We start from the raw sequence: 24,215 nt of genomic DNA, 5'->3' as shown, positions 1-24,215 counted from the left end.
CTTTTAAGGGATTTTTGGTAAGGTGTTCCCAGCCCACTAGCTTCTGTACCCTGGTGCTGAAAGAATAGACATCACGTACAATCATGATGCTCTTCAAAGATAAAACAAATTGCAGCTTCTATCTCAGGAAACTTTTCAATAAATCAACATTAACAAAGACCTTAGAACCCCACATTTGCCTCTTGTTTCCTTCATTTCTAAGCGCGAAGGCACGACAGGCCCCCCTACAACACTGAAAGGTCATTCCCCTCCAACTTCTCCAAGAGACAATTTTGGCCACATTCTCACTCCAAGTAGGTAGTCTTGGGACAGTTAGATATTTGCAGGACAACAACATGTAATATATTGCAAGGCAAGCCTCACCTAAAAGAAAAAGAAAGAAACAATGATGTTTCCGTTACCCTACCCACTTTACATGAATGTTGCAACTATGATGCAAGCAGAATAGTCTTTAAGAATTGTTAAGGTTTCACATTTACAACCTAACAACTTACATTCATTTGTTTAATATATTCATTACACAAGAAACAAGTTTGAGAATTTACATAAGAATGAATTAATTGGAACTCCATAAGATGTTACAAAGAGAAGCTGGAGATCTAAAGCAGCTTTGTGGAGGTCAGATTGTCACACGCAAATTTATATCGTAATTATACATTTGCATGCTCGTTTATTAGACCTGAATCACTGGATATCTGTGTAGGAGAGCTAAAATTTTATTTGCTTGTCGCTGAATCACCAGCTGTTAATTCTCTTTCAAGCTCATCAAATTCCCAGTCACCAATCTCCTCTGCAGAGTAGTCTCGACCAACCTTTCCAAACTCTGACTCCAATTTTGCCAGTTCTGCCTCAGTATCTAGCACCTGCTCCGCCTTGATTGCAGGTGACTTGGGCTGTTCATCTATACCAGCTCTTGGTGTCTCAGAATCTGGCAATGGAGGAGGGGATGGAGTTTTCTGTGGGTTCTCACTAGATTGAGTTTCATCCTTCGGGGTCGGAGTCTCCATTTCTAAATTTGGTCTCTCAATAGACTCAAATTCTGCTCTTAACTTTTCAATTTCATCAAAAAGCTCCTTGACCTTTGGATCATCTTTCCTGGATAAATGGGAGCCAAGTATTACATTTTGTGGGAAAATTTTGGACCCAAACAAAAAAAAAAAAAAAAAAAAAAAAAAAAAAAAAAAAAAGTAAAAAGACAAAACAGGTAAGGTTATTGCCAGAATATCAAACCTGGAAATTTTGCCTTGCTGAGCATAAAACTGCTCCTTCATGTTATCCACTACACTGAAGGTGGTTATGATCTGCAACAAGAAAGCAAATCAACAGACGCATAAACTAGGCCTAGCATTTCTATTCATTTCATTCCTTCTTCCACAGAGAACCAGACACATGGAAGAAAAGGTAGCTTCCTCTCATTCCCTCACATTTTTTTGGGTCCAATGCCTTCCCTCCTTCCCTACTGGCCTTGCCTCCAGCCGTACAGAAGTGTAAGTATTAAAGGAGGTTACAAAGGGGAGTTTCAGGTTGTGCATGGACAAAGAAAATAACAAATAAATCTTGATAATACTTGTGGAATTCAAAGGTCATTTTCGGGATAAATCTAGATTTGATTGACGTGCCATGTATATATTAATAAACACTTGTAAATCAAAATTATCAACCTCATTCATGATAAACAGAACTGGTAAATGGTAAAAGTGGTTTTAAGCTTTTTGCAATTTTGAACCAAAAATTCTGAGGACGATAGAACAAAAGAAAATAGAGCCAGAAGGTAGAATTTTCTATATGGTTGAAGAGAAACTACAAACGAAACTTTGAAATTTTAAAAATGAACAGATCAATAATTTAGTGCTGTAATTATGAATATAAGAGATTTGTACCTTGGCTTCATAATCCAAATATTCCTCCTCGAGATTTTTCCTAGGGTTTAATACTGTGGAATCCTCATTATCCAAAGTGGGTGCCTTCTCCGACCTGTCTCATCAGGTAAGAAGAAATTAAAAACTGGGTTAAGATAGGTCAGAACCATTTCAGTGCAACAAAAGATATTACCCGTCACTCAAATTCTTCAGGTTCTCCACAAATTTCCGTATACAGCTGATTGAAGGCCCCAACTCTTTCTGCATCAAGGGTACAAGGTTGAATAAGGACGAGGGAAGAGCTCACAACTTTAGGTCCATTGCTGGAATAAATCTTTAATACAAAGAATATAATACATACCTTGTAATTAGAAAGGAGATGAATGGCCATGTTCACAAAATAGTCCTCATGCCTCTCCAATTCATCACTTGGATATGCAAATAATTTAAAGTAAGAGCGCATGACACATAAGAAAGAACAGGGAACTTTTATCTTCTAGGTGCGAGGTTTCAAAAAAACATGCTTGACAAATGCTTTAAAAATAAAAATTAAAACACACACTCACACATACTGATTGCACTATTAAAACACTCAGTCAATGTACATACTTGACCTGCTTCTCCTTAATTTCCACATACGAGCGTTGGAGAACCCAAGTATCTTCCAGGAAATTAGTCCATGTACTGAGAACACCTGCTTCTACCTTACATGAGGCTATGGATTTGGAAAGCTCATTTTCCTATCAGCAAATTTCATAAGATATTTCAGGCATTAAAATGATAAGAGAAGCCAGAGGACAGAATAATTTATGATCAGAATTAATTATGAAAAAACTTGGAGAGAAACTAGGAAAAAAGAATGCAAACCTTCGTTTTCAAGTGTGCAACAATCTGATTGTTAGCTTCCTCAAATTGGTCCCTCTCTTCTCTGGCATTGTGAAGGCGTGCATTAGCAGCAGCCAAGGATATATTAACCTGCACCACATGTACTATTGTTAAAAACTCAGAATCAATGAAGGGTATGTCAAATGGCACAAACCTACAAAGAAAGCTTACTAAAAATCTTGGGGAAAAGCATTGACCGACCCATGTCAATCTACTTTTGGACATTAAGCTAATATATTCTGAGGACAAGACTGCAAAATCATGACTTTAAAATAAGTTTAAATGCCTTAACCACTAATATTTAATTACACTCCATTAAGCTAACCACTAATGTGTTCCCTGTGGCATATAGATATCAAAGAAAAAAACTTCAAGTATAACTGTATAATTTTCTTAAAGGGGAAAAAAAGGCCTACATGTTCCCAAGTAACAGAAGCAGAAAGCAAGGTATGTAATAGGTGATCACTCATAAGAATAATTAGTCACATAATCATAGTTCTGTGGGAAGTAGAATGCATTCTTTGATGATTTTAGCCACTAACAGGTTCCAAGGACTAGAATGCCACCTGATATGCAACATTTTGTGAAAGGAAAAGTGAGCTTTGATCAAGAAGCTAACGCTAGCTGAAAAAAGCCACAATGCATAGAATGCAAAATAGCCTCAAAGTTAATCATTGGATTGAGCAATGCCGATAACAATAAGTGGTAAATGGCATCAACTCTGCAAACACTATTCTCATATAACTTTGATGGAATAATATAAGAAAAAATCATAATCTGGAAGCAGCATTAGTGAGGTAAGAGAGTAGATTCAAGTATTGGAACAGATAAGGAAAGATAGAATTACATGAGTGATAAGAATTAAATATGACAAGAAAGTGTCTCCCGTTAAAGGTAAGAAAGAGAAGGAGACAGCAGAAAAACCTTTTTCAATTCAGCTTCAAGACCATCCCTTTGTCTTTCAAGTTCTGATATCTCAGTTGTTAATTCCTGAAAACATATTTGTGAACAAGAACTTATAATTTTTCTCCTAAAACAAATGGGAACAGCAAATCATGGGCTTTATACCACATGTATATCATACAGCCTAGGAAGTTCATCAACTAGAAAGGAAGCTACTCTCCTGTTACAAGACCATGCAGTACCATTAAGTGTAAAACATTACAAAACCAAGCAACAAGATGTTTTGATAGTGGCAGATGCATGCACATAGATGAGGATGTTCTCAATGATTTCAAAACTACATAAACCATTACTGTCAGCTTTAAAAAATAACAATAATAATAATGGACATCAAAGGGCAAATCTTCATAATAATTTCTATACAGTTAACAACATCCACACCACTTAGCAAACCTTCCTATAACCCTCCATAATTTCCATATAATTTGAAGCAATTATAGACACATAATTGAAAGAAGTTGAGAAAATACCAAGCCTTCTTTTAAATTTTAAAAATTATTTAAAAAAAAAAAAAAAATCATCATACCAGGTTTTCATGTTCCTACCTATAACTGCAAAAGAATGGTGCCTTTTCTTTTTTCTTTTGTTTTTTTTATAAGTAAATATTTTATTGATTAAACGCAAAGAATGATTGAACTATAGTAGATAAGAAAATATGCCATTGTTTAGATAAGAAAAGACACCAAAGAATGGTGTCTTTTCTTATCTGCTAAAGTTTACTCACTAGTCACTACTGGTACCTGACAAGACAATGCCTGTGGGTGCACATTACCTTTTCTCTTTCACTAACTTCACTTGCTTTGGTCACACGAACTTTTAATGCTTCTTCTTGTTGCAATCTGCCAACAAGGAAAGAACATCTATAAACCTAACATCTAAAAGTCAACAGTAAATTAAGCATAAAGGACATGCCATTCATGATATTTAAGATATCATGTATCCATCAGAGAAACCCAGAAGGAAATGTAATGAGGTTCAGGTTTTCCTTGCATCCAGGTTTCCATCTCTGAAACTGATATATAGTCATGCTCAAATCAGCCTAATATTGTTAGCCACCACTAGCAGCTAGTAATCCTAGATTCCATGCATGAAGGACTGACTGAGAGCATAATGACATAAATTAGTGACGAGCTACTCCAATGGTAAAATGACACCATGTTATTTACCAAAACCCTGGGGAAGCAATTAATTAATAATACAATGTAAGGAGCCAGGCATGTTCATGACTCAGTAAGTGTTCGATGCATGGAAACGCTATACTTCTTTTGGGAGCAAGTGATGACTTGGAAACCTTAAAGAATCTTGGTAAAACAATGCTAATCTTTTCATTAACAAAAAAGGCAACATGAAACCAATTATCAGTGCATATTGGCTTATCAATATTATCATACCACATCCTTTCTTCCTCATAATAAAAAGCCTCAAAAAATTAATTATAGGTCCTTCCCACAGGATAGCAAATACTTTTTCAAAATTATTTACAAGCTGAATTTCTAAGAAGATGAAATAAAGTATTTCACACAAAAAAATAATAACTAAATGAAAAACAGCTTCTAGCTCTTAAATTTATCATTTGAGATAACCCAATATCTTTAAGAAAAGTTAGTTTGATTTATACCTATGATCGGAAATACGTTTTTCAGCTTTTGCAGCAGAGCTAGCAAGAGATTCTGATAAGACCTTTAACTTATCAACCTGCTCATTGAAACAAGACAAATAGTGGTGACAGTAGCTTTTGAAACTAAGCATTTTCTGATTAATACAGGTAAGAAAGAAAAGAAATAAATACGTGCACTCAAAATATACAAATAGAAATCACCGGGAGAAAAAGGAGGAGTGGGAGGAAGAAGAGAGAGAGAAGGGGAAAGAAAGTTGCACAAATTAAGGCCAAGAAATTGGCACAACAGAACATATAAAATATGCTCCATTATGCTTAGTCTTGATTTGGACCCACAATCAGAGGAGATAAATCCAACCTATGGTTTGTGGATACGTAGATGGGCGCCACACTTGATTTTTAATAAGTTTTACATTTAAATATTATGTCAGAAAAATGTATCCAAAAGTGAAGAATTGATGAGTGAATATCATGCTAATATATATAAGAGAGATGATCTATGTATGGCATAGGTCTGTGTGCTATGGTTTGTCAGAGACTTCTCCCTGTCAGAGATGGTACATTGGACTGTTTCTAGACAATAACAATGTAGCTTGCACACAGAACACCATCAGACACTTAGAACAAATATTGGCGTTCATACATCTCATGAAACATGCCGCTTATCGTAGAAAAATAATTCCATCATCTTTTTTTGCTTCCTACACTCCTTTAGACACACACAGACTAAAAAGTGTTCAACCCACTAAATTCACACCGCATATATATCTAAATCTTGAAAGCTGCAGTGTGGACCACAGCCACAGGTAAGTGCTAAATTGAAAATCATATACACTTCCACAAATTGGAAACATAACTGTTAAGCACAAGCAAGATACCAACAATAAGAGCCATGTTTTAAAAAAGTAACCAAGCAATGCCCCAAGGCCCCCAACGGCAAGAGAAAAGCATACCTTTTGAGCATGAACCTCTGGAGTGTCTCCATTGTTTAGGAATTTCTTTTTCAGTAACAGCCCTTCCAATCTAGAACAAACTCGAATTTGTGCAAGTGCTTCTTTCAAAGCCTGCCACAAACATGGGACAACAAAACTCTATGTTTCATAACTTCCCTCAACAAATGGTAAAAAAATTACTTGCTTTCCAGAACAATTGCTAATATCAGCAACAATATAGAAAGGGCTGGATTCAGCCTACTCCTTGTACATGGAAAGAATTAGATATATTACTTTCAGGTAGAGTCAAAACAATAAAAATTCAAGCAAAAGAATTGGAAATCAAAAGGACTTAATGGAAGTATAAATCACGATTCATGCATTGGCAATAATTTTATCATCTGCTTTTAATGAAACAACAAAATCACCACAATTGTGCTAATTTTCTATTCAACTGTATTTGTCTGCCTATTCACAACCAAGCTGACCTCTATTGTAGCTAAAGTTGTTTCTTCAGATGTTTGTTCATGGCCTTCATCTGAAGGCTTCTGGGGAGCTGCAATTTCATCAAGCTTTCTCTTGAGACTAACAGCTTCAGCATCTATTCTGCAAACCAAATATAAGAGTTAAAGTCCTTCCTTGGAATTCCTACAACTATCTTTCTTCATCTTTTCTTTTCTTTTTCTATTAAGGAATTCATTAAAAAAAGTGCCAAAAGAGATAAACCCAGGAGACATAAGCCCCAATTGGCTAGCAAAGCACCAAAGACCTTTTTTTCTTTTTATGTGGGAGGGGAGGGAGATTTGACAAAAAGGAAGAAAAATTAACCCTTGCAACAGAGCAAAAAACTTGTCAGGAAATAAGATTTTCTATGCAAGAGGAAAATCAGTTTCTGCAACTTATAACTTAAAATGGAATAAAGTGAAAATCTTATAACTTGTCAGGAAATAAGATTTTATAAGGTTTATAAAATGGAATAAAGTGAAAATCTTGCAATGAAACAAGATATAATCTGATTATTCCCCACCACTCAACCTATATGACACTAGTAAATCATTGCCTTATACACAAAGAAAAGCCACCTTGTTGGGTACCAAAGTATGCACTAAAATTCCAAAATTACTAATAAGGAAGATTCCTGAATCGTGACACCATCTCTTAGAAACCTTATAGTAAGAACTCATTTTAAAATTTTGTGTTATTGGTTTGAAACCAACCCACTGTAATTCCACTCACCTCAGCCCCCCAATATAAGCTTTAAAAAGGCCTAATACAAAAGTCATTTCCCAATCCTGCATATCGCTCTAGTAAGTGTAGGATACCAAGGCAAACTCCCACTAGACCACCCTAAATACCTTCATCTGATTTTTCTTGCTAAGCAAGATTCAATCCTGAACCTTCCCCAACTACACCCCAGCCCACCTGACCTTTTCACCTCCTAAACTAGTGGCAAGTGGATGGCCCAAAGTACTGACAGTGTTTTAAAGTTCTACTGACATAAAATTGACAAGTTCCCTTAAACTAGGTGGATGTCCATCACATGCACACAAGCAAGAATGACAAAAGGCAGGACCATCACTATATGGCATTCAGGTTAGTTGAGATTGACATGAGACAATCTTGTACTAAGAAACTGTGTGGATATCTTCAATTCTTCATTACTGAATTACAACAGGATTCAAAAGAACCATAATCATGAGAAAAGCTGTTCACACTTCACAATAAAGCAAAAATTTTAGTGGTAAAAAACTCAATTAAACATGAAAATCAAGACTGCTCTGAACAAAATGAAATAAAATATCATCCTAAGGATGAAACTATCATTATCTCCAATGAGCAAATACAAGTGCAAGGTAAAATTTTGAACAGTCATTTCGACAACAGCAAACAGCACACATCTGTAAGTCATAAAACGACAGGTAGACACAAAGCCAAATGAAAAAGAAAATATTGGAAGGATATATATAATTATAGGTTCTTATATCTTACAAACCTTCCAATATCAGCATTAAGTTTCAACCCTGTAATGGCACCCTGTGCAAATTGAAGCAACTCCTCCCGCTTCACCTAAGTATCAAGTATACACGTAAAACAAACAGCAAATCCTCACTTTAAAGCACAAACAGGGGGCAAAAAAAAAAAAAACATGCACACATAATGATTGAATGCTAAGGCCTGCTTGACATTTGATCTCATTGTTAGAAATCTAAATAATAGAGTTTTGGGCTATGATTTTAGTGGAGCGACCTAAAAGCATAACATAACTATAAACACTTTGGGAAAAAAATCAAAAACACCCCCTGAATTTAGGTCGAAGCAAATCTTCTTATAATTTGAAATTCTAGGTCCTTAAAGTTTGAGAAATGGCAAAATCGGCCCTTATGTTAGCATTCCATTGGTTTAACTGACGGAATTGCTATCACATGTTGTGTACGTGACAACATATTAATAAATAATTCTGTTTTAAAATCTCTGTGTGTGTGTGTGTGTGTGTGTGTGTGTGTGTGTGATAGCAAGAGAAAACAAAACACAGAGTCACACACAAAATCCAAATAACAAATGGGAAAGAAGGGCAGGTGATGGGAGAAGTCAGCTGGTGATTGTGGCTTTTGGGTGGCAGTTTGAATGATTCAGGATGGTGGTGCCACCATCACGAGTTTCACATTTCTGTTGTGCCACAGCCACTGAAGTGGGTTTTGGGTTTCTCTTGGGATTTGAAACTGACCTGCAACAGCACAAAGACGGACAAGGGTAGTGTAGCTCATCCATTTCAGGCAGTGTTGCTAGGCTTCTCTTCATTGGCCAAAAGGGGACAGTTTTGAATCAGAGAAATTTTTGGGAAATTTTTTTTAAAATTTTTAAAATTTTGAATTAGAGATTTTTATGTGCTAATGAGAACTAGGCCTTGATTTGATTTGAATCAAATTGTGTTCTCGGTGTTGTGGTTCTAAGAATAGCCATGTGGAATTTGCTTGATCTGGCCTTTATGGTTCATGGGTTTGAGTGGTATGACAATAATCTGGAGTATGGCTGAAATGGATGGGATGATAATGTTGCTGCTGTGGTTGTAATAGTTCGGCAATGGCACTGCTCTCTGATAATTTTGAATTAGAGATTTACATGGCATTCCTCTGTGTGTTCAATACGCAATGGAATTGATGGGGCTACTCCTCCACAATATTGCTGCCAGTAGGAACTCTATGGACATACTTCATGAAATTGATAGGTTAGATAACATCCCATCAAACAATAAGAGTCAAAACAGAGTTCAATATCACAATATTGCTGCCAGAAGAAAAAAGGATTTTAAAAAAGAATTTTACTAAATTTAATTTAAAAATAATTATTTATTAAAACGCTGCTATGTGCACAGCATGTGATAGTAATTCCTAATTCCTTTAGTTAAACCAACAGAATGCAAACAGAAGGACCAATTTTGCCATTTATCAAAGTTTAAGGACCTATAAGTTCAAATTAGTAGAGGGGGTCAGTTTAACTTTGACCTAAAGTTTAGGGAGTGTTTTTTATTTTTTCCCAAATAACTGAAGAGAGAGAGAGAGAGAGTGCCATAAGATTTTTTTATCACAATCATGTGTTTCTATTTTAAAAGTGAACTGGTTTTTTTTTTTTTTTCCGAATAGGTTATTTTTCTCTTGATGCCTTTAATATTGTTGTACTTCACTACCCAAAATTTAAAAATAATAATAATAATAAATAAATAAACAGGTTTAGTTTCCTATCATGGGACAAAAAGCAATATACAGGGGAAATAATGGTATAAACTACCACCCCATCGAGTGGACTTGGTAATGACACTTTTGCTAAGGAATTTATATTTTATCAAAAATCATTAAGCATGATTCCCATACAAAGAAAATAATTTTAAAAGTGTGGTTTCTTATAATTTGCATATTTCTAAACATGTCTTTACCAAGACTTCCTCTTCATAGCTTGAAAAGGCTTTTGCCAGATCCTGTATACTGCTCATTATTGCATTATGAACTTCTTTTCCTCCAGTAAGACAGATCCTGCAAGTGATAATATTATAGAAAAGATTAAGATCTGATTATGGGTGAATACAAGTAAGATACTGACAACCTATTTTACATTTTCAGCAAAAGACCAAACAACAATAACAACTAAGCCATTGTCTCAAAACTTTGAGGTTGTCTATAAATCCTCAACAAACTAATCGAAGTCGGCCATATGTATTCCTTTTTCACCGTTCTATCCTATCCAAAGTTATACTCTATTATCTCCTTAATTGACATGTCATATATTACTACTTCTAATAATGTTATTTTAGGTCTTTCTTCACTCTCTATTTTTTGTTCTCTCGGCTTAAATCAACTCACCTCTTCCTCACTTGTGCATTAATCACTCTCTATTGCACATGACCAAATTATCTCAAGTGACTCTCTCTCGTCTTCTCATCAATAGGAGGCACCCCTATCTTTAAGCGAATTTCTTCATTTCAATATCCATCTTTCTTTGTATTTCCACTTATCCATCTTAAAATTCTCGCTTTAGCTTCACTCACTTGATAAACAAGTTGCTTCTTTATAGTCTAACATACAATACCATAAAGCATAGCCAATCTTATATAGCAATCTTTTTTTATTGATAGGTTTATCTAGCAATCTTATAAAACTAGCCATTTAACTTTAATATGTATTCTATGTCACACACAATACTCCTAGTGCATTTCTCCATTTCATCAACCCTGCCCTATGATTCACATCTTCAATCCCTCCATCCTTATAAACATTGATCCAAGATATCAAAAGCACTCACTTCTTTCATCTTTCTTTCAACTTTTACTAAAATTACATTCTATATACTCTATTTAGTACTACTTAACTAGAAGCCTTTGCTTCTAAGGCATCTCTCCAAATTTCTAACTTGACATTAACTTCACACCTAAAATTTCATCCACTAAAACAATATCACCTACAAAAAGCATATAACAAATGATTTCATTTTGAATCAATCTAGTGAACTCATCGATCACAAGTACCTAGAGATATGGACTTAATGCTAATCCTTGATACAAACCTATAGTGATTAAAACTTTTTTTTTATAGGTAAAAGAGTAATATTATTAAAAAAAGAAAAAGGAAAAAGAATACAAGGTGTTCACAATAATGAACAAAGAACAACAAAACAAAAGGCAAAGAAACACAAGAATCAAGAAGCTATGCTAAGAGACAAGAGAACTTCAATAAGAGAAGAACAGTCCAAGAAACCCCAACATCAAGACAAATCTAAGAGAGTCCGTTGGCAGAAATCTATCAACTGAGTCAAAGATTTCTTAGTATCCTTAAAAGAACGCCGATTACGTTCTGTCCAAATAATCCACATCAAAAAGCTTGGAACCAAATGCCAAGTATCGGAATTATGTTTCCCAAGCCATTGCTACCAACAAAATAATAAGTCAACAACAGAACCTAGCATGACCCAATGAATCCCAAACAATTGAAGCATATGCACCCACAAAGAATGAGCTAACGGACAAAAAATAAGAAGGTAATCCACAGATTCCTCATTACAACACATACAACACCGATTTTCCAAAGGGCGACCTCGAAGCATAAAATTATCCAATGTAAGAATCTGGCTATAAGTTGCTATCCACATTTAAAAAGCCACCATTTTAGGAACCTTTGCTTTCCAAATGCCATTCCAAGGGAAAATAGAAGTAGGAACATCCCAAATATTATGGTAGAAAGACCGAGTATCAATCTTTCCCCTTCCATTAAGGCCCCAACATAGACTGTCGCTTCCAACACACTAGGAATCCAAGATTGAATAAAATTAAGAAAAGAGAAAGATGCCTCCGAGTCATGGAAATCCATGTAAAATCGTAAGTTCTAGACTCTGTCATTTCCACCCACTGGAAGACACAAAACATCATAAACGCAAGATTCCTTGTTGTCTAAACACTCATATAACCCAAGGTAAAGTGTTTTGAGAGGATTATCCCCAATCCACTTACCATGCCAACAAAGAATACGAAAACCATCACCTACCACAAAACTCAAGTGTTTAGAAAAGCTCTCCCACCATTCACTAATACTTCACCATAAACCACACCCATGGGCCCTCCTACAAACTTTAGTACTCCACCCCCTTTCCCCTCTCCATATTTCATGGCAATAACCCTCTACTAAAGATGACTAGTTTCATGGTCATACCTCCATAACCATTTCCCTAATAAAGCCTGATTAAAAGACACCAACTTCCGAAACCCCAATTCACCCAACTCAAGAGGTAAACAAACTTTTCCCAAGCCACCAAAGGGTATTTGAAACACTCCTCTAAAGGAACCCCACAAAAAATTATTTGCGATTAAAACTTACATGTGATGCCTCCACTTGTTCTCATACTAATTAAAGACAAACCTACAAGGTTCCTGGCTTTTTGTTCTTGTTTTAAGTCTTAACCTACATTCAATCACTCACTAGCCATTTTATTAACACTCACTAGTAAATTTGTTAGCAAAAGACAAAAAATTTAAAAAAAAAAAAAAATCCAAAAAATAATTGAAGGAAAAACAAAACCATTCCCTCATGTTAAAATCTAATTTATCAAATATTCTATAAACCCAAGGTGATATTATTTTTACATTATTAACAAGAAAATATTGTTTTCATTCCAGTGAGAAATTAAATAAATGCAGGCAATTCCAACCAAGATCCAGCATTAGACACAGTTGCAATAGTGAGAGGACTCACCCAAACATCTCCAGGAGCAGAGAAAATTCATCTTCAGTTGGTGCTTCAAGAATCTGAGGCATAGAAAAGAGTTAACCTGCGGTTAACCTACTTAATCAGCAATTACAAGACATAGGAGATTCTTTTAGAATTGCGTTGATATGAAAGGTTAGGGGAACATTGTACCCAAAAAGCATTTTGTCATTATATAAGGCTTGAATAATGACGAAAACCCATGCAATGAGTCCTGATCAACAACCTAAGCAAAAGTTTACCTTAATTCAATATTTAGATAGATTATTATAAAAAATAAAATAAAAAAAAATCCTGTAGAGTAGCAAAATATGTCCTTGCAATGTGAAAATATTCAAGTATATCAAAATAAATTAATTTTAGATACTTGGAAAAAAAAAATCAATAAGATCAATTTTTTTCAGTAGATTTTTATATCCGTAGATAACAGAATCATCCATTGAACATAACCAGACATCAGCAAATTTTCATGTGCGCATATTAAGGGCCAACTTATTAAACACTTGAACCATTTCTTAAAATTTTCAATTCCTGACTGCCATAACTGGCATTCTAACTGCATCAAAAACTTTTTTCCCCAACTAGCCAGATATAACACAATCACATAACACTTAAGAACACATCACCACCTCATAAAAAAACAGTAATATTATGGAAATGTCCTTGTAAATCTCCCTGACCATTTTTCATAAATAAACTGAAACGAACTATAGCCTAGGATATTGGCGACTTATGAAATTACTGTCTTTATCTCTGTAATTTGAAGCATCTTATACAGTACAAACTTCGGCCAACTAAACCCAGTTGTACTCTTTACCATTTTCCTCAAAGTATACCAGTGTACATAGTTTAATCAATAGAATGAAGTTTCTTATAAGTACGTACGACACAATGAATTTACTTTCAACTATTTCTAAGTACATGTCAAAGTAAATCTGTTTAAATGACAGAAGTTGGTTTGACATACCATAGACAGTGTTATGCCCTCCAAAGCCTGGCTCTGAAGAAAAACATCACGAAAATTCATTGGTTCACCACCAATATCAGAGTCATAGTACAGAACCTATGAGAGAAGATGGGGAAAGAGAGAGAGAGAGAGAGAATCAGTAAAAAAAAAGATAACGCCCATTTTATTCTGATTACCAACTGTTTCACACAAGTAATTTCAGCCCAACTTACAGTCATGCAGTGAGCATTTAAGATTCAAAAACAATGAGCAAAAACATGATACATAGTAGTCCTTTAGGTCTTTTATCAAGGAAAACCAGTGAACACGGTGAATTACTTAAAACTATTACCAATGCAATCATAAGCTGTTAGAATAACTGATTAACTGAAATGAGCTTCTCACCAGTGTAACATGTCCAGGGATATAAAAGAATAAAAGAAATAATAACAACAAATAATAATAAAAGCAATGTAACCAGTACAATATTTGGTGGTGTTGTCTTCTCATTAACATAATAAAGTAAAATAAAAACGTAGAATGAGAGGGAATAGCATAAAAAAAAAAAAATCAAAATTCACTCTGGATTAGTGAATCTATTAAAGGTCAATATAAAACTAAAAAAATTAACAAAAAATTAATAATAAAAATATATATATACTATTCACAATTGGTAATAGACACTAATTCAATGTGGGAAGGTTACTTCCCTCATCTTAAAAGGTTCCAATAACCCAAATACCCCTACAGCTGCTGAGAAAGTATTCAGAGCCAATCAAATTCATGAAACAGAAAGTCACAAGGTACGGTCAACCTAGAGCATCTGAACATAATTTGACACCTAATTACGAAGAAAATAAGATGGAACTTCTTATACTATTATTACAATATGGCATTTCAAGAATCCAAATAAAGAAAAGAAAGTTTATTCACCAGAGGTGGTCTTCTCGGGCTATCCTTTGCTTCATCTGAAGCAACCTGTTGTTCATGGAGCTTCTCTTTATCCTCAAGGGGAAGTCCAGATAATTTTTCAACCTCTTTAAGCACAACCAACCATCTTCTTAGTAACTGAACTCTTTCAGGGCCCCTACACGAAACAGCAGCCTCTTCCAACCTTTTAACGGTCAGCTTAACACTTCTATAATTCCGAGCCCCCTGCACACCCGTCCAACTTATCAAAGTCAGACACATTGTACATACAAGCCAAAAAAGTAATTTATCATTTGTATCAAACAATTATCATCAGTGACGCGTATCGCCCAAAATAGTATGGACCATTCCCATCAACTTCAAAAACCACATATGAAAGTTCAAATAGATGGATTTACTTCCGCTGTTCTTAGGTTCCCTTTCCTCTTGTACATAACTTTCTGTTTTCTTCTTGCTGCTTGTAAATGTTTTCTTTGCCTACTTCATTATTTGAATGGAGTAGTTTTCTCTTAATACAATTTTTCTTACCTATCAAAAAAATAAAGTTCAAATAGCGTAATGCAAATCTTCTTCTTATATCTTCCTTTACAAAATAGTGATCCATGTGGACTTCCAAATGACTCGCCTTAGAGTGCATTTGGCACGGCGGATGGAAATGGGAAATGGATTGCTATTTTCACTAGTTTTTCGGAGTATAAAAGTGGAAGAAAGGAAACAAACAAAAGATGATTATTTCTATCCAAACTACCATTTTTCATCTTGCCAAAATGGGAGCAAAATAGGAGAGAAACCATCTTACATAGGCGACTTGACAGTTTTATGATCCCTCTAGTTTAATCAAAACAATTCAATACAATATGCTTTGTTTTCTCTTCGCTATTCTACCCCTCCTACCAAACATATATAATGAAAAACCTAATCTCTTCTTTCCTTTTTTGTTTTTTCACCCTCGTTACATTTTCCGACAAAATTAGAGCTTTCCAGACTGTCAAATTAGATGCCATTTTCAATTTAGGGTTGCCTCCTCTTCAATTTCGACGAAAACAAATATTCAAAACCCTAAATGCAACAACAAAGCAATTCCAGCTATACAGTACGTAACTAAACCAAACAAAGCAGTGACTATTACAAAATTGCAACACTAACAACAACAACAACAAATCAAAACCGATACTGTGAAAGTTAGCAGAAATAGAAGAAAGCGGAAAAAAAAAAAAAATGAAAGAGGAAGAGTAATTGTACAATGCGATCTTGAAGGATTTTGGCGCCTTCAGCGACGGCTTGACCGGCGTGGTGGACGACGGTGTCGGCGTAGTTCTTGACGGTGCGAGTGAGGTTGTTCTTGTTGCCGACCTCGACGGCCTTGCTCACCGCAGATCTTATCCACGACGACATTTTTTTTTTTTTTCGCGATTCACAGGGTTCAAGAGGTTGACTTACTATTTCGAGGAAGACGAAGAGTGTGTGCGTGTGTGTGTGAGTGACACAGAGTGAGAGTACTGTGGGAGAACCAGAAATCGTGCATGCAAGGTGTTTGTTAATTTGTTTTGTGTTTTGGGTTTTTACTTTAGAGATTAGAATTTAGAAATGGGGAATTGGGGGAAGTGTTGTGTTTGGGAGCTGTGTTGGACACAGTTTTGGCGTTTTGGATAGCTGTCTGTGTGCGAGGAATTTTTAATGGATTTGGAAAGTTTTGGAAATGGAGTGGTGTCGTTTTACGGCTAATGGCTAGTCGTTTTACCCGGGACAAAGTACAAACTGCCTACCTGCCAAACTACCAGTCCACTTTAATATATTGGGATTTTTCTTTTTTTTTTTTTAACGGAAAAATGTTGAAACTATATGATGTTTCTGAGTTTTGTCTTTCACGAGAGTTTGGCATCTATAAAACCATACACTCTTCCTTTGTGTACTTCTTGTTATCTTCTTCTTTTTCCTTTCTTTTTCTTTTTTTTTTCTTTTTTTTTTTTTTTAATAATAATTGATAATTACTCAGAAGTGGCTTTCAGCTTAGGAAGTATTGGGCCTGGTGGGAAGATTGGCCCATTTCCTCTTGACGAAATGGGGTTACAAGCCCAATAGAAGGGAGATGGATCTTGGAACCGAGGATGTCCTCCTGCCGAGGTGCGTTAGAAACAGCCCCACCATCAAGTAGCTTTTGGAGGTGTCCAAATTTTCTATCTCACTTTTCCTGCTTCACTCTATATTTCACCAATAAAAATATGTCACGTGTTCATCTAATTAATTAAATACTATCATTATTGACTTATTAATACTACCGTTATTAATTAATAGTAGTATTTAATTAATTAGGTGAACACGTGGCATGTTTTTATTGGTGGAGTATAGAGTGAAGTAAAAAAAGTGGGACAGAAAATTTGGACTCCTTTTGGAGAGCTTGATAAGGGATACAAAGAGACTAAAATGAGGAGTCATAATCAAGCTTCCTAATAAAGTAATAATCACATTTGTATTAATTATGTATCTATTTAGATTCCGCTTATTTGTTGAAAACTGAAAACTTATTGCTAAAAACACTGTAGGAAAATATTTTTTAAACAACCAAAACATTATTCACGCATTTTGTGCAACTTGGCTAGTCCATGAACAGTGCCATAAGACCAGTCAAACGCAAACGCAAACACTGAAACCGCAGTACGCAAACGCACACTATATTCACCTGCCTGGTGCAGTCACGTTTATTACTAAATGACTGATCGGAACAATGCTTCAAGCTCCAAAAGTTCATATTCAACATGAAAAGAAAGAGGAAGATGTCTAAAGGGACAAGTATCTTGCCAGCCATGTGGCCACAAAGGATTTCAAGGAGAAAGGCAAAAGAGAGTATAAAAAGCAGCGACGCATGGAGAATGTGTATTTGTAATGTGGAAATTTCTTTAGAATAAAGAAGGATATTTTTCCTTGAGTGTTCTTGATTGATGTTCTTAGTTTCTTACACTTGTTCAAGTCTCTCATTCTGGATTCATTCCTACCTAAACTTCATAAACTAATTGTGACGTTAGAGCACCCTTTTTGACACTCGCAATTACATTTTTTTTTTAATAATCGATAATTACAATACTTAAGAAGGGGAATTTAAATCCTAATTTTCTTTGTTAGAAATATTATGAAGTACGAGTAAAACTCAAGTTCTTGCCATAAGTTATTTTACGCTTTAATATATTACTTGAATGAGTTATATTCAAACAAAGTTTCAGAAATAATATTTGAAAAGTGAAAAGGTAGCCCTCTAAGGAAAATAATACTCCTATGAAGATAACAATTGAAGCTCTACATGAATATTCAAAGTAAGGGAAATCAAAAGTGCCTTATTGGTATAAAATTAAAAGAAGAAAAAAAAGTTATTAGTGCCTTGGATCACTTTAATTTATTCACAAGAAGTTACTACTTTAATTTGTTTGATTTTTCAATCTCAAATTCATATTGGCGCATTGGGTTTTCGTTTTCTGATTGATTTGTGTCGATTGGCTGCAAAAAATTTCTTTTTTGCTAAAATTTGTTTGATTTGCTGGGTTTTTTGTTGGTTGGGTTGTTGGGGGTTTTTGTTGCTAGATGCACAGAATGATTAGGGGGTTTTGTTGATTGGGTTTGCTGGCTCAATTTGGATTATATATTGTCAAAAAAAGAAGGAAACATGCAATATGTGCTTAGCCTTCCATTGCTCACAAATGATATGTCGGGATCTGGAATATAAAGCTTAAATGTTTTGGTCTAAGAAGCTCTGGCAGATCAGCGCTGGGTTTTGATGAGAGGGAGAGAGCAACAAAGATGAGAGGGATCAGAGAGAAAAATACGCTTGAGTCTTGGGATATTTTGTGGGTTATAATCGTGTGTAATAAAGTGTATTAAGTTTAAAGTTATTGGCTGACGTGGCACATTATTATTGCTGGCGTAAAAGAGCTGCTTTACGCCAGCTTTTCATTTTTAGAAATATTTTTTCGAAAATTTTAAAAGTTGTTAATACTTTTTCAATTCTCAAGAAATTTTTTTCCTAAAAATGGTTAATTATTGTATGTCCTTAAGACACATATTAGTAAAATCCTATTAAAATTCGATGTGAAAACCCAAGAAGTAAATTTATTATTTATGTGACAAGCTTTTTGTACTGATGAGCATATAAGCAGCTTTTTTATTAGTAATCGGTGAGAAAACCATTTTCTCCAACCAAAAGATCTGGCGGTCAACATTTAAGACTAACTCAGGGCCCCAGAGAGCTATCTACCATGCAGTCAAACTTTTTTCTTTTTGGAAGTTGTTGCAGTGCCTTAAATCGTGCTTCATTCATTCATTTCAATTAATGGGGCAATACACTTCAATCAATCATGAAATGGAGGTTATAAAAATTTTAAAATTTATATATAATAATGAATTTTCTTTGTCAAGGTGGTCACTCGCAAAGAAGCCAGTGACCTCCAATCATGGTCCGTCTAAATAGAACTTATTTTATTAAAATTAAAAACTAAAAAGTAAAAATGTTGTAACAAAATAATTTTTAAATATGTAAATAATACCGTAAAACTTGTTTTTAATGAAAAAATTACTGAAAAGTAAAATTTATACGTTTTGTAAACAGTACACGAGATTCACTAATATATTGAAAAGTCAAATTTACTGCTAAAAGTTTGAAACTGAGTAGCCATTCAAAACAAAGTGGTGAAGCAAAGTGACAAGACATAAAGAAAGCAAAACGTGTGAAGGTGAAAAAAAAAAACAAACAAACAACTTTAAGGACAGATATATGGGCCACATAATTAACTGGGTAAGATAAACATTCAAACTTTGAATTCTAAAGCTTTTTATTTTTTTGTAAATAAGATTGTTTTTGTCAGAAGTGGGATTTGAGAATCCACGCCCTCGTTAGAGGACCAGAACTTGAGTCTGGAGCCTTAGACCTAAATAAAAATTGATCAGGTTAACATTTAAAAAAAAAATAATAAAATAATTTGACATAACGAAAAATTAACATTTAGATAAAAGGATTTTATTAATGTGCACACAATAGTAAACCAATTTTGGAAAAGTTTTATCAGAAATTGAAAAAGTTTTGACAACATTTTCAATTCTCAATAAAACTTTTTCAAAAATGGATTTGTTAATGTGTGCCCTTAGGGCACACATTAACCATACCCTAGATAAAAACTTATTTTTTGAAAGGAAAATAAATAAATAAATGGTACTAAATTGACGTTTTAAATCAAAACTTTAAGTTTAGAGTCCATAGACTCTAACTTATTTTTTGAAAGAAAAATAAATAAATAAAGACTTTTAAGTATAGAGTGATGGTACTGAATTGACGTTTGAAATCAAAACTTTAAGTTTAGAGTCCATAGACTCTAAATTATTTTTTGAAAGAAAAATAAATAAATAAAGACTTTTAAGTATAGAGTGATGGTATTGAATTAACGTTTGAAATCAAAACTTTAGGCGAAAATGGGTAATTACCCATAAAAAACAAACTATATAGTTAGTAGGGTCAGTTTACAAACTATATGGATTTTTACCAACTCGAGCTTTAAAAGCTCGATTTTGGGCCCCTAAATCGAGCCTCTAAGGCTCGATTTTCATGGGTTATTTCCGTCTGATGTGGCACTTTTTCCAGTTGGCGTTTACATGGAAATCGAGTTTCTGAGACTCGATTTACATTTAAAAAAAAAAAAAAAAAAAAAAAAACCAGAAGGCAGCAGGAAAAGAAAACCACAACAACATGTTCATCAGAGAAGAAAGGGGAAAAAAAAAACCCCAAAGAAGAATGTGTTCATTAGGAAAAAAATAATAATAGTAGCGCGGCGACCTAGTCGCGCACGGCCTGGATCTGTCGCACGCGGCCTGTGTCGCCGGCCTGGATCTGGCGCAGCCTGGGTCGGCTTGAGCTGATCGCCATTTCTTCTTCTTCTTCTCTTTTTTTTTTTTTCTTTCTTTCTGCGTTTTTTTTCGTTGTTTCTGCATTTTGGATTGCATTTTGAGTCATTAATATTTTATTTTTGGTTAGAAATCGAGTCTTAGAAACTCGATTTCCATGTAGACGCCACCTGGAAAAAGTGTCATATCAGACATAAACAACCCATAAAAATCGAGCCTTAGAGGCTCGATTTAGGGGCCCAAAATCGAGCCTTTAAAGCTCGAGTTGCTAAAAATCCATATAGTTTGTAAACCGACCTTACTAACTATATAGTTTGTTTTTTATGGGTAATTACCCATTTTCGCCAAAACTTTAAGTTTAGAGTCCATAGACTCTATGATGTGACTACTTAGTTCTCAGTAAAGCTGCTTTCTGATTGATGAATCTGCTATGGTAAGATTCTTAGGTGATTTTTTTTGAGGTTGCTTTATTAAATGGATTTTACTAACATGTACAAAATTTTGAAAATGGTCCTGTTAATGTGTGCTCTAATAAATTCATTTTTGGATAAGTTTTATTGGAAATTGAAAAAGTTGTCAAAACTTTTTCAATTTATGATAAAACTTTTCTAAAATTGGTTACTATTGTGTGTCCTTAGGGCACACACTAAAGAATTTATGAAAATTTATGAGAAAGTTGGGAAGCAATTGTTAAGAGATCTGAAGTAGGATTTGAATCAGAAAGACTTCATTTATGAGAATAGGCCATTGGTGGATAGAGGAGTAAATATGAATCTAAAGAATTTATGAAAATTTATGAGAAAGTTGGGAAGCATTTGTTAAGAGATCTAAAGTAGGATTTGAATCAAAAAATTTATGAATCTAAAGAATATGAGGTAGAGTCCAAATGAATCTATTGTGAATGAGGGAGAGAGAGGAGTTTGAAGAGGACTCTGCGTGACAAATAAGCTTTAGGCATGAATGATAGAAAGGTCCGGTTAATGTGTGTCTTAAAGGCACATATTAAGTTTTCTATTTTTGGAAATATTTATTTGGGAATTGAAAAAGCTGTCATTACTTTTTCAATTTTCAAGAAAATTTTTCAAAAAATGGAAATTAAATTCTTAGAGCACACATTAGTAAAATCCACCTTCAAATTGAAACTTTAAATTTCAAACAAAAACAAGAAACAAACAAACAAAAAAAAATCTACAGCATACTTCATCTTATTTAATTAAAAAAAAATTACTATTTCCAAACAATCCACTCATATGTGATGGTGCCAAACAGCCTTGGTATTTAGAGTGATGAGTGACGGAAATTGAGTGACCAAAAAATGGTGGCCAAACAGCCTCTAAGTGCTCTCTCATATTATAAAATCTCAGTGCTCACAGTGCTCTCTCATATTATAAAATCTCACAACGCTCACAGTGCTCTCTTGTATTTTTTGGGTAAAAAAAAAAATGAATACGTGGGGTAAGTTTTGTAGATTGGAGGAGTTTTAAAACTAATAAAAGAGTAATCCTATTTTGTAGAGAGTTAGTGAATAGAGATAGGAATTTAAATCAACGTAAAAGTAGGAGTTCATTAGAAGCAGGAATATATTTCAACGTAGAAGTATAAATTTATTATTTTTGTCAATTTACTATTTTAACCCCATTTTTAAGTTTTAGGTAGGGGTATTTTTTACAATAAATAAAGCAATAACTAACTTTCTTTTGTTAATTTACTATTTTAACCCTATTTTTAAGTTGTTGGTTAATTAATTTAGGGGTATTTTTGACATGAAAAAAAGTAATAACTAACTTTCTGAATCCTCTTAATATATACAAATTATTTGAAAATCCTAACCATTTATAGATTTCCATTGAAATATTTGATCATGCCATAATCACATGAAACCTTACAAGTAGACATTTTTGAATGTGTTGTATCAATATTCTTTTGTCAAGTCAGTCGATTGGATTCTTCAACAATTCAATTATTCACATGATTCACTTGATTGGAATTTTCAATAATTTAGTACTTGAATTAGTTTTTTTTTTTTGTTAAATTACAAATTATACTCTCTAAATTTGTTTAAAATTCAAATCAATCAGAGAATTTAATTCAATACTAGAATTTTGATTTTGGTCAATTCAATCCTCTAACTTTTAACGGAGATTTTGGCACTTTACCCTTAATTTTTTAAAAAATTAGCAATATGCCCCTGTTTACAAACTATATAGGGGCGTGCCCCTGTTTCGATACTCGATTACCCTAAAATCGAGTTCAATTAAATACTCGATTCATAGAAAATCGAGTTATGCCCAATCAAACTTAAAAAAGAAAAAAAAATTGCATGAAACTCGACTTTCAGGAAATTGAGTTCCATGCAAAAAAAAATTTATAAGTGTGATCGCCCCATATTCAGGGAGCTTTATAGTGGCGTTTTTAAACCCTATAATGACGTTTTAAAACCCTATAGCGGCGTTTTTATGCAAATTTTTTTATGAGTCTGACTGCTCTATATTGAGGGAGTCCTATAATGGCGTTTTTAGGCCATATAGTGACGTTTTAAAGCCCTATAGCGGCGTTTTCCTGCAATTTTTTTTTTAAATGTGACCATACCAGATTCAGGGATCCTTATAGTGGCGTTTTTAAGCCTTATAGTGACATTTTAAAGCCCTATAGCAGCGTTTTGGAACTCGACTTCCCTAAAATCGAGTTCCATGCATTTTTAAATTTTTTAAGTTTTATTGGTCATGACTCGATTTTCTACGAATCGAGTATTTCATTGAAAGTTGATTTTAAGATAATCGAGTATCGAAACAAGGGCATATCTCTATATAGTTTCGAAATAGGGGCATATTGCTTAATTTTTTAAAAATTAAGGGCAAAAGGCTAGAATTCTCAACTTTTAACTTGATTCAATTATTAATTCAGTCCCAAAATGACGTCATTTTGATCTTGAATAATTTTTAAAAAGATTCAAAATTATTAATAAAAAGTCCACCCATTGAATAAACTGTGTCATGGGTTCATGGCAATGTGGTATGACTGCACTCATTCTTGGGCCAAGAAAGAGATGAGCTCCCACAAATTTTATTGATGAAATGAGATAGGTCCACCTGATATCCATTGGGCCAGTTTAGCCCAATTAGCTGTTACAAATAGGGCCGATAATACTGGCCCGTGCATTCTAAATGGAGTACTCATTCCTCATATGCGTCTCACACAGTCATATGGATCGTATATTATTAGGCCTAGCCCCGTGAACATAGAACTTTTTCTTCTTCTTTTTTAAATTTGTTTTTTTAATGTCACTAATTTCAAACTCTCGACAATGGAAGGTGGAGAATTTAAACCCCAATTTTCTCGAGGAATGAGAGCATACAAATACAATGTCAACAACAATAGAAGGGTGAGGTCCCACATGTTTATTCAATAATCACACTTTTAACACCACGTCACACACCTATTGGGTATTTTATTATT

The 24,215-nt window shown here is 34.2% G+C and overlaps 1 protein-coding gene across 1 annotated transcript; it reads right to left on the bottom strand.

The window, feature by feature from the left end:
• Positions 1-364: 364 nt before the first annotated feature.
• On the bottom strand, positions 365-16,710 carry LOC115955295. Its single transcript, XM_031073386.1, has 18 exons — positions 16,122-16,710; positions 14,883-15,104; positions 13,971-14,066; positions 12,992-13,044; positions 10,189-10,285; positions 8,251-8,324; positions 6,746-6,863; positions 6,279-6,389; positions 5,326-5,402; positions 4,480-4,546; positions 3,669-3,734; positions 2,727-2,834; positions 2,469-2,599; positions 2,221-2,287; positions 2,053-2,120; positions 1,881-1,974; positions 1,231-1,301; positions 365-1,095 (listed from the first exon to the last, which is right to left on the bottom strand). Exons 1-18 carry the CDS (start codon positions 16,272-16,274, stop codon positions 717-719), a joined length of 2,052 nt encoding a protein of 683 aa, XP_030929246.1. The 5' UTR covers positions 16,275-16,710; the 3' UTR covers positions 365-716.
• Positions 16,711-24,215: the final 7,505 nt, after the last annotated feature.

The sequence above is a fragment of the Quercus lobata genome, chromosome 8 (assembly GCF_001633185.2).
Source record: "Quercus lobata isolate SW786 chromosome 8, ValleyOak3.0 Primary Assembly, whole genome shotgun sequence".
NCBI classification, from domain to species: Eukaryota; Viridiplantae; Streptophyta; class Magnoliopsida; order Fagales; family Fagaceae; genus Quercus; species Quercus lobata.
Note: the sequence above shows the minus strand (reverse complement) of the source record. Positions and strands in the feature narration are given on the sequence as shown.